The 11,940-nt window shown below is 40.6% G+C and overlaps 1 protein-coding gene across 4 annotated transcripts; it reads left to right on the top strand.

Moving 5' to 3' along the window:
- Positions 1-195: 195 nt before the first annotated feature.
- Wdr24 (WD repeat domain 24) lies at positions 196-11,688 on the top strand. 4 transcript variants are annotated; one of them, XM_053754213.2, is made up of 18 exons: positions 196-558; positions 642-758; positions 1,088-1,203; positions 1,302-1,408; positions 1,779-1,992; positions 3,632-3,720; positions 4,373-4,555; positions 5,362-5,523; positions 5,961-6,204; positions 6,626-6,735; positions 7,140-7,276; positions 7,560-7,706; positions 8,329-8,474; positions 9,349-9,518; positions 9,886-9,988; positions 10,354-10,515; positions 10,632-10,762; positions 11,065-11,688. In XM_053754213.2, the coding sequence occupies exons 1-17, from the start codon at positions 459-461 to the stop codon at positions 10,758-10,760; spliced, it is 2,436 nt and encodes an 811-aa protein (XP_053610188.1). In that variant the 5' UTR covers positions 196-458; the 3' UTR covers positions 10,761-10,762; positions 11,065-11,688. The 4 variants fall into 4 exon arrangements, with proteins under 4 accessions (XP_053610188.1, XP_053610184.1, XP_053610185.1 ...); XM_053754209.2 differs by having other exon boundaries at positions 6,608-6,735; XM_053754210.2 differs by having other exon boundaries at positions 6,602-6,735; positions 8,344-8,474.
- Positions 11,689-11,940: the final 252 nt, after the last annotated feature.

Below are 11,940 nucleotides of genomic sequence, written 5' to 3'. Positions count from 1 at the left end.
GATGATAATGTATATAATATGATTGACGTAGCTTTTATTTACCGGAATGAAAATCCAACAGTGCATCCGCCATCAATCGGAAAATTATATAATATCGCTATAATGTACAAGGGAAACTACTAAATTAAAAGTTCTTGCGAATTAACTAGTAACATTTTTTATGTCAAACTCTCGCTCGTTCTCGTCTCGTTCGCTCAGTCCAGTCAGTTGTTATTTGTCAACAAAGAGGATAGGTATAGTCACTACGTGCGTGTTTGGCACAGCTAACAACCTAAAAATAGTTTCAAAACTAACTCAAAATACGAATAAATTAATTAGATAACTATAGATTTCTAGTGGTACAACAGTTTTTCCAATACTTATTATCATCAAAGTATTAATCTAAGGTTAAATAGTGCCCATGTAGACAATCAGTCCTTCATGATTTGGTCTAACTTTGTGGTTTGTAAAATGCAAAAATGATACCCTCAAATACAATATGTGTATCGCAGGAGGGTCCTGCCAACGCGCTAGCCCTCAACAAGGACTGTTCTCAAGTAGTAATCGCTGGAAGAAATGGTACAAACGTAATAGTAAAGCAAAATTTATATTTTAAACTCTTAATAATCATAAAATTTGCATTTATTTTTATTTATTTTCAGTATTCAAAGTGTTTTCTATCGGCGAAAATGAATTTTCGGAAGTATGCAATCTGAGGGTTGGCAAGAATTTAAATCTAAACTTTTCATCCATCGATGTTGCTTGGAGCAGCATTGAAGGTAAGCCCAAACTACTGCGTCTACTGCTTATTTACTTTTGATACATATTTCAAAGATTTTCTTTTCCGAAAAAGTAAATAGAAAAAAAAAAACTTCAACACAACAAATACAAACCATGTCGAAATCACACCTAATGAAACAATATAATAACATGCGAGGAAAATTAATACATAAGTGTCTATACGTATATTTGAGTTTATAGCAATCTAAAACACTCACTCAATATCTAACTCAGTATGGGTTGAAAATAGTGACTCAAACATCTTAGATTTTAATCTCTTTTATTGTTCTTTTACACACCATACTTTTATAACTGTAATATCGTCCAGAAAACACTCTGGCAACAGCTGCCACCAATGGAGCCGTGGTAGTATGGAACTTGGGGAGGTCCGGCCGCTCCAAGCAGGAACATGTCTTCTCCGACCACAAGAGAACTGTCAACAAGGTAAACTTATGTTTTAAATAATCCCTTTGATCTATAATATATTTCCATTTGTAACTCTTTTTGTCTAAATAAAAGAATTTATAATATTTGTATACTAGGTCAGCTTCCACCTGACGGAGCCTGCTCTGCTGATCTCCGGCTCCCAGGATGGCATGATGAAATGCTTCGATCTGCGCATGAAGGAGGTGGCTCGCACATTTATTAGGTGAGCATGCACTACCTTATATACCAGTAATAGAGTTGTTCCCAAAGAAGGTGTGAGCAGTGCAGGCTATGTGGTTTAAAAGTACAATAAATAAAATTACCGCATCCTACCGCATTCTAATTTATTTTTAATTGCAATAATGTAGTGAGTAATGATTCCTTGGGGACCGCGCGACTTCAATGTTATCTTAGAAGTTGTATGCATCTTGAAAACTTCACATGCGCGTTCTAGACTTATCAGTTCGACCGGCGCTATGGTCGAGTCTGTAATATTGAGAACCATTTGAGCGCCTTGTATTGTCGTTGCGTTTTGTTCGTGGCACGATAGTAGTCACCGCCACAATAACAGACAATTATTTTCCCTTCCCCAGCAACACAGAGTCGATCCGTGACGTGCAATTCAGCCCTCACCAGCCGCACACGTTCGCCGCGGTTTCTGAGAACGGCAATGTGCAGCTGTGGGACGTGCGCCGGCACGAGCGCTGCCTGCAGCAGTTCACGGCACACTCGGGCCCGGTGTTCGCATGCGACTGGCACCCTAACGTGCGCTGGTTGGCCACTGCCTCCCGGGATAAAACTATCAAGGTTAGAGACATTTCGTTTCTCCCGGACACGAGGTTTCAAGTGTAGGCAGTGTAGACGTTCACCCATCTGGCAAGCAGGAAGCCATAAATATCAGAGTACTCGGCGAATCATATTAGTGAAGACCAATAACTAAATGTTCCAAACGCTACTATATAAATTCTAGATTGTTTATAGGTCAATCATCTTGTAATCTGTCTGATAACTTGTCTGTCTGCCACATGCCGCCGTTAACGAACTATTTGTCATCTCTATATGAATTTCATTATATCTTCGTAATCGCATTATAATTATAATTAGTGTGTACAAGCTTATGTACTCGGAGACAAGTGAAAATAAGAGCAAATAAGTTAATTGTCGCGTAAAGAGCAAAACTAACGGAGCTGCAACTTTTTGAAAAATTAAATTAAATTATAGTTACAGTATCCGTTCGTATTTTGTGACAACCCTGACTGCATTGTCAACGCTTTTACATGACCGTCAAACAACTGTATGAATCTCATTAAACTGTGCTTAAATCCCAAATACAGCAAATGACGCACCGTATCAACGCTCGTGTTTGCATTCGATCCAATTTATCTGAAGCTGGATCAAGGAATCACAAAACAGTCTAAAAATCTCTTTCAAACCCAGTAAACCTAAAAACAAGCACAGTTGATAATGTTATGATAAACAATCGTAACGCATTCGAATAATCTGTAACTGGGTCACAGATAATGTCTGCGCGTGCACAGAATTAATGCAAATTATCTACTAACATTTACATAATTATCTACCAATAGCAAGTCTATATTAATTCAGATTGCCGAAATTTTATTATCTTGGATTTTATTCAAGTCGCCTAAATGCATCTTCCTAATTAACTACCCATCGACGTTTAGAGGGAAGTAGTCGCTTACATACTACTGAACTTAACTGTCAACCAGTGTGCAGGTTTCTCGTAATGTTTTATTTCACCGGAAGCAAGTGGCGGTCTATGAAATGTACAGATGAATCAGATTCGAACTTAGGACCTTTCGACTTTCGATCACATGCGAACGGTCTTTACCACTGTACCATCTGCACCACCGCTACGCAATAAACCCCTGCCCTATGCAATGAACAATACCGATCACTTGCACGCATCAAAACTGCCGCCGCGAGGCCAATCACATTGTATTGCAGACAGACGATAATTTATTCCGACAAGTTATTATAATGCAGTAAACAAATAATAGATAACCAAGTTCTACAAATTACATCGGATTTATTATGTACAATATATAAAAATAATATATCGAAATACTTTTTGAAAAAAACCTTGCTACCACACTCTAAAAATAAATATTTAGTTTTTGCCAATACTTCTCTCCATCTGACTCTGACTCTGTAAGACAGACGTATCAATGCTTACTAGTAAACCAATTGCAGAATATCAATTTACAACTAAATAATAATTATTTTATTTGGACATCAACCTCTAACAGTCCTTCACTGGAAGCAATTGGTGGTCTATGAATACAACTATATGTATATGAGTCAGATTGGTCAGATTGATCCCATCCTGGGACCTTTTGATCCACAGACGGACTTACCGTTTCACCACCACCGCTTCAAACATATATGAAGGTAATATCATAGAACTTGTTATATCTTTAACCAGGTGTGGGACGTGCACGCGAAGCCTAACTTGGAGCACACCATATACACCATCGCGTCAGTCGGCCACGTCAAGTGGAGACCGCAGAAGAAGTAAGTGCGGTCTTTTTTACAAGTTTTCATTTAGTTTCGCGTGTCCCGACGTTTTTGTCTGTAATCAAATCTTGCAAGTTTCCACATGTCCTACATAGTCGAAATTTTCCACATCGCCTTCGTTTCCATGATAATTCAAATCCAAAATTCTTTATCCAATTTATAGATCACTTATTTATGTCACAAAATACTTATACTAAGGCTACTGCCGGCTTCCAAACCGCAGGTGAAGAAGAAGCGGCGCAACAAAATATCGCGTATACTATTAATACATGTAGATCTTATACAATTTATCACAACGCATTGTTGTAAGCATGACTAGATAGTCCGTTCCACACAGGCCCAAAATAATTAGGTCTGCGACTTTGTTAACAGTAAATTATATAGATCCACAGTGTGCGATATTCTCTCGGGTTCACGTTTACATTCGGGATTGGAACCCGAGATCAGCATAAAAATAAACCTTACAACTTTATACACTTGTCTGTGATTTTATGATCGGCCGACCACCTGACGTCAACCCTTTTTGGGAATGCTATATTTGCCTACCAGCTGCCAAGACCTTTAGCCCCACGGAAGGATATAGGCTCCATATCCTTAGGGCCATCATGTGGGGTCGTATTTTAGCAGGCCTTTTTATATTTCTGGTCAGGTATCAAGTAGCGTCGTGCGCGTTAGTGCTGGACTGCGCAGTGCACGTATGGGACGTGCGGCGGCCGCACGTGCCGCTGGCCACGTTCGCGGAGCACCGTGACGTCACCACGGCCGTCGCCTGGCAGGCCTCGCCGCACACCTTCCTGTCCACCAGCCGCGACTGCTCCTTGTACAGACATCGGTGAGATATTTTATTCTCATAGGGCCAGGCCATGTCGTTCCCTCCCGGATCCGACAGAGAGGGCAAACTTTAAAAGTACTGGCTTAATGTTGTCAAGGAGGATAAGCGTGCCAATTGTCTGACTACTAATGACGCCGAAGACCGTGCGAAGTGAAGAAGAAAAAATGGGAAAGCGAAATCTCGTCTCTGACGCTTTACAGCTGAGTACCGGTGAAACGCTGATCGGTAGATACAAAGATCGACGGATTTTGATATTTTTAATATTTAGATATTTTTCTCTGTGTCGTTTTGTTGACGACCTCGGTAGCGCAGTGGTAAAGTTCTTGCCACTGAACCGAGAGATCCCGGGTCTTGGATGTTTATCTATATATGTATATGTTATGAAATATAGTATCGTTGAGTTAGTATCCCATAACACAAGTCTAGAACTTACTTTGGGGCTAACGCAATCTGTGTGATTTGTCCTAATATATTTATTTATTTATATTTATTCGATTTATAAAGAATGTTAGATCACATATAGTAAAAAGAAACGAAAGTTTTTTTGAATATTACTGATTCAGTTATTGAATTTATTATTAAATATAAGATGATGTAGTTATGAAATGGATTTTTAATAGACAATAAAGGTAATAACTTCATTAAGTGTACCAGTTTACATGGGAGTGCTTCAGGGCCCTATATTGGGTCCACTTATAATTATTTTGGAATAGAATAGAATAGAAATCATTTATTCCAAAGAATATGGTGATATAAATAGATGACAACAATCAAAACAACATGGAAATAACATCCTTCCTCCACAGGTTTTCGGAAGCAGCCCACCCGGTGCTTTGGGCCAATCCACACGGCGTCTGCGTTTCCGCGCGCGGGGAACTCGTGCACTGCGCGCCCGAGCGCCCCCTGCCGCCCATACTGAGCGCGCCGCAGACCAACGTGGCCAATGAGAGACTGCTGCCGGGGCTGGGGTAAAATGCATACCTTAACATATTATAATAAAAAGAAGTACTCCTGTCGCGTTTGTCCGTGTTGACGCGAAAAACACGAAAGCTACCGGACGGATTTTTGTACGGTTTTCACCAATAGATAGTGTGATTCCTGCGAAGGTTTTAGTGTGTGATTTATTATCATTTTACCCGAGCCAAGGCGAGACGGGCTACTAGTACTACAATATTTGGGCTTTAGACTTACTTCTTTAGCCTTGCGGTCGATGATTATTTTTCTAACATAAAATTAATATGAAAAATGATTGCATATTTCGAGATTTGGAGGAGGAACTGCAGAAAAAAGATAAAATCATTTCCTTTTCATCACATTACTTATAAAATTAATTATTTATTATTAATTTTCATCACATTACTTATAAAATTAATCCTTATCTCGGTGTTAACTTCTTTTTCCACAGTCGCAAGCAGCCGCGGGCAGGGTCGCTGTCTGCGGCCGCGCAGGCAGCCCTGGAGCGCGCGTTCCCCGGCGGCGCCGCGTCCACGCTCAGCCGCTTCCGCGCCCCGCCCGCCTCTGCCTCGCCACTCGCCGCCGCCAACAAGGCGCTGCTGGAGTGCGCCGTCAGGTACAAGATGACGGGCGGCCCGCCGCACGAGCTGGCGGCGTATAACGCTGACGTGGCCAAGAGTGTCAATCGGTTTATGGTGAGTGACTTCTTGAAATCTCACATTTTTGCAGAAGAGTCTGCGCATTACTGAATTTTAGGGAAGAGTTTTTGCGAGGCAAATATATATGATCAAGTAATGTAAGGAAGAAAAATATGCCACTCGTTATACCAAAGTATACCCATAATTTCCACTGAAATTAATAAAATTGACGTGTCTGTCTGTTATTGCAAAAGAAAATTATTTTAATTGCATGCATGCAATGCAACCTAAGCAACTCTTTGGGTATACCGGAATCTTTTTTATTTACTTAATAAGTATCCTGTTACAGTATTTAGTTAGAAAAAATGGTACTTAAAATATCAGGCGGACAAAATCTGTTCAGTGATAAAACATTATGTCGAGGAACAATCCCTTATTCCTCACTGCAATGGAGGTGCAGGTGCAGCACGTGTGGCAGGTGGTGGCGGCGGTGTACGCGCGGCGCGCGGCGCCCCGTGCGGCGCCCGCGCCCGCGCCTTCGCCCGCGCCGTCGCCCTGCGTCGCGCCGCCGTCGCGCTCTGAATACTGGTAACTACTCACGCGACATCAGGCTGCGGTCGCGTCGCATCGTTCACCTACGCTCGTAACCCATTGCTCAGTTGCGCTGCGTCGTCCTCCTATTGACATCGGTCGGGTGATCGACGCAGAATCACTTAGAAATTGTATGAAGTTACGACGTATGTCAATGCATGTCAGTGTTAAACCTTATAGAAAACAACTAGGAGTTGGTTGCTCTAGACTTTGACTTAATTTGAACGTCGCTTCAAATAGCGTAGTAATAATATTTGACGTAAATAAGTAATTTGATATCAAGATTTTTGATTTGAAATAAAAAAGACACATACGGATGACCAATAGCTTAACAAATAGCTTACGAAAAACATTTTTGTACGCTTTAGCTAACAAATGTCAAATAGAAATATATTCCGTAGCACGGTGGAAGAAGAGCCGTTGGAAGAAGTAGAAGAGGAACGAGTGGAGACCCAGTTCCATAACAGCGGGGTACTAGGACTGCCCACCGTCAGCATATACATCCCGCCGGCCAAATACAAACTGCGGGACACGGACGGTACGTGCGTGGAAATTTACATATTGATCTGGCTGACCTGTTCGAAAACTTTATTTATTAACTGGAACCGAAAATTAAAATAAGTCGTCGATATGATTTTTTCACACCTCCCCTGTGTTAGTTTGGTATTTTGACCTTTTTGAGTACTTCTGAAAGAATGACTCTTGATATATAACTTTATGGTAACACGCTTGTTACTTTTTTTTTTTTTAAATACGCCTGGCGTATACTTTTTTACGCTAGGAATGTTTTCTCGTATGTACGTTTTGATTCATTGATATAGAAAATCCGGGCTGGGTGTCGGCGGCGACAGCGCATTACGTCGATGTGGAGGCAGCTGATTGGACGTTGCCAGAAGAAGCCTTCCCTCTGCGCAGTGCGCCCCCCGCCCCCGCGCAGCCCCCGCCACACACCCCGCCGGAACTCGACGGTAAGTCAAAGTGTCACAACTCTGTAATACCGGGTAAATAGACACTCTGGAATTAATTATTTTGCTGTTATTAACTACGCGTCAGAAAATAATTTCATTTATATCCTACAGATACAGATATTCATTATTGAAACCCCTTAAAGGCCCACATACATTATTCCTTAGTCCAAGCCACAAATCGACGACCTCGGTGGCGCAGAGGTAAATAGGTTCTTGCCACTGAACCGAGAGGTCCCGGGTTCGATCCCCGGTTGGGTCATGATGGAAAATGATCTTTTTCTGATTGGCCCGGGTCTTGGATGTTTATCTATATATGTATTTGTTATAAAATATAGTATCGTTGAATTAGTATCCCATAACACAAGTCTCGAACTTACTTTGGGGCCTAGCTCAATCTGTGTGATTTGTCTTAATATATTTATTTATATATATATACTTATTTTATTTTGTTTATTTATTAAAGACTTTATAACGAATATACATACAGTCTGTCAAGAAAAAGAGTGCGCTGTCTCTTGTTGGCTGGCGTCACTTGGTGTTTATCAACCAATCTTGACCATTGTATTTGGTATTGTTAAAAATATTAGTTCGTTAAAAATCCATTTTGTTTACTTTCTTCAAGACAATTTTCAAACAGGCGTAACCCAAGCGGCGCTGGGCATGATCCCGGCCGTGTCCCCGGGCGGCTCCGGGTCCTCTCCCAGCTCGAGCTCGGGCTCCAGCGGGCCGCAGCTCGAGCGGAATATCAGTCACGAAGATAGGAATATTGTGAGTTGCATATTGTTCTATCTTATTTATGTTAGAAACTAAAAATCAGCGACGTTCGATCGACTTGACTATTTAATGACTAGCATAAAATTGATTTGATTTTAATAAACTAATCAAATTTTTCTACCGGTTGTGACATAACTATTAATTTATATGCAGTTTTTGTCACGGAAACGCTCCGAGCGTAATGCGTGAATTTAGGCTACAATATAACGATGCGCTATGCGAAAATTCCTTTAACCTATTAACCGCTTGGCATTTTCTCAGCTGTCGTGCCCCCAGCGCCCAGCTCAGTACAACAGATCAGGGCGTTTGGCACCTATGCAATTACAAGAGAATATTATCAGTTATTTCACCTAACTTCTTACTTAATTTTATGGCTTTTTAATACGAGCCAAAAGTGTACGACATTACAAATGATTGCTTTATGTAATATATCTTCATATATTAACAAGTTTAAGACAATATAAAACATGACGGGTCGGAAAAGCCACTAAAAACAAACACAGCTATTTTGTCGGATATATACGACCTAGGCGAAATGGACACGATAACATTGGTCGGATTAACCAGACTCTGGCGGTGAAAGGGTTAATGAACGTGTTAAATGTTGTTTATCGATGGAAAATTTGCCTATAGTTTCAGTTACGTTTCATTAATTGTATAAAAAAGGCATGTATCTTGCGTTTAACTTATTCATTTTTGTTGTGATATTGTAATTACTTTTGGTATCCACCTCTTTGTACCAGGTCCAATCTGCCGTTTTATACGAGATGGACCGGCAACTTCTACGGAAAATTCTATTTGATTTGGCTTCGCTAGCTCGTCGTCTTTAGTTCGTTGGTCATTGGCAACCACTCTATTTTCCACATAGATGGAAGAAAGCGACACCGGCGACGGTCAGCGCTACCTGTCGGTGCGCGCGGACAGCGGTCGGCCGGCGCTGGACGTGGCGCCGCTGGTGGCGGCCGCGCTGCGACACCACGCCGCGCTCGGCGACGTGCAGACCGCCGCCGTGCTCATGCTGGTCCTGCAGCAACACAGGTTGTACATAACGCCACGACGCGTGTCCTGCAATAGCTCTCCACCAAATCCTCGCTGGTGGTGGATATCGTACAAGACGACTAAAATTCCATGAACCTTGGCTATAATATTTATAACATTTTGTATTTTTTGAGCCTTGTTCATGACATTTTTCGCTTTCTTTCTTCATCGCTGGTAGTCCGTTTACATTTTTGTAATAAAATGAAATAAGTGAATTCCCAAAGAGGATTGATAACAAGAGTATGGGGTTACAAAAATTAAGTCCAAGTCAGTGGATTAAAAGTGAAAGGCAAAACACGCTTGGCGTATTGTACGCTATGCGCGTTTTTCACTAAACGTATAAAATTATTAAAATATTGTGTTGCAGAAGCGACCTATTCCCGTATATCGACGAGAGCTTACAAGAACAATGGCTGCTAGGCTACATAGAAATACTCCAGCGACATAAATTATGGAACGTTGCCACAGAGGTAAACATTATATTTTATTTGTATTCTTCATTTATTAAAATTATGTAAAAAAAATTTCAAAACATTTTCAGATATGATTTTTTACTTCTATTTTTAAAAGTTATAATGTCAACTGTCAGTTAAAACTGCCACCGATTTTATATTTGTTCCTTAATCGTGCCATGCGTGTCTCACGCATATTTCACTCTATACAACACGCTAGGAGCATTTTCAGGTATTAAACGAAAATATGTTATTTCAATTTTAACTGAAATTAAGTAATATGTGATAAGTGGGAAACGATACCATGCCAAGGCAGTTGTTCCTACTCGGGTATCGAGATACTCGATGGGACTAATTCAACAATTTATTTCTCGATCGCCTAGGTAATAAGATCGTCCTGGCTGAGCAGCGTGTGGTCGCTATCGCAGCAATCGACCAGCATAGCCTGGTGCTGCGGCCGTTGCGGTCGCCGCATACGACCGCGCTCCGCGTGCGACCGTTGCACGCCGAAAATCGTCGCCGACCTCTGCAGCGTTTGTCATCAGGTCAGTTTTAAATCCACAAGCCGAACTCAACTCTTGAGTCTCAATAAATAAGCTGCTAGTGGCGGTGAGGAAGATGCCATATGAAGGTAGATAGATGATAATGGTGTTTTCGTTAGGTGGTGCGAGGTCTGTACGCGTGGTGCCAGGGCTGCGCGCACGGCGGGCACCTGGAGCACATGAGGACGTGGATGCAGAAGCACCAGCTGTGTCCGGCCGGCTGCGGCCACCACTGCCAGCTCGGCTGAAGGTATACACCACACGCGGTGTTTTTTATTTGCAATCGTTTTAAAATATTCACCACAATACATTATTGAATTATATAATACTAGCGACCCGGACCGGCTTGAAACGTTCGGGAACAAATTGTCTAAATAACAGTGAAAACTGCATCAGGATCCGTGACGCTGTTCAAAAGTAAAAAGTTTAGAAATGGACAGAAGCGGAGAGCTACGGTGTTTATACTTTTTAGTGATTTCTGCAATACATTTTAAAATGTTGAATGATAGCAGTCGCAAAAAAACGTATTGATATTTTTCTCATATCGAACAGAAATGCCGAAAACCAGCCCAGCGGCGGACTTATTTCAGGACTAGTCCACATCTAGTCTCAGACACAATATATTCCTATCAACGGGCCTAGTATTTAAATAAGGATTATACGTTGCGGTCGGCTAAGAAAGTTATGATAGGTGCACGTGAGCCGGCAAATCATCAGCCTAATTTTTTTTAAGTATATTACGTAAGAGATATATTTAAATAGAAAATCTAAATAATCACGCACCCAACAAAAAAATGGTAACGATGATATTCAATCGACTCCAGTGTTATAAACACGAACAGAAATAAATAATAATACAATTTCAAAGACAAAAAACTAACACACGATGAGAGTATGTGCCAGCTTTCTACAATTCTCTTTAAAGAAATGAAAACATTATGGTTTTGTAACTTATTTTTTGTCGCTGACATCTTTAACTTTAATTATTGTTATTCGGTCTATATATAAAATTGTGAAAAACATGCTTTTCAGGTTGTGTTGTATATGATTCGTAATTTTAAGTATAAAATGTAAGAAAAGTGAATAATACCATATATTTTATAGACTGATTGTTGTAAATAATTTGTATAATTTTTATGATTTTACTGACAATTAAATAAATAATTTTGTATATAATCGTCTTTGATACATACTTGAATAATAGTTTTCTTTGTTCAGAACATAAAAAGAGGTGAGGAATCTTGGAAAAGATTTTAATTTCTCAGTATTTAGCGGTCTTCCCATATCCATAATGACCATGGTGAGAAACTTACGCCGACAGATGAGAAACTTGAAGCACAATCTGCTTAATGACCAGCACTATTTGTTTTTATTATCTTTTTTTTTAAAGTGAGTAGGCTTCTCGTAGAGTATTTCGCGATAACCTGT

The sequence above is a fragment of the Plodia interpunctella genome, chromosome 13 (genome assembly GCF_027563975.2).
Source record: "Plodia interpunctella isolate USDA-ARS_2022_Savannah chromosome 13, ilPloInte3.2, whole genome shotgun sequence".
In the NCBI taxonomy this organism is placed as follows: domain Eukaryota; kingdom Metazoa; phylum Arthropoda; class Insecta; order Lepidoptera; family Pyralidae; genus Plodia; species Plodia interpunctella.
The sequence above is the reverse complement of the archived record's forward strand: the minus strand, read 5'-3'. Positions and strand labels throughout refer to the sequence as shown.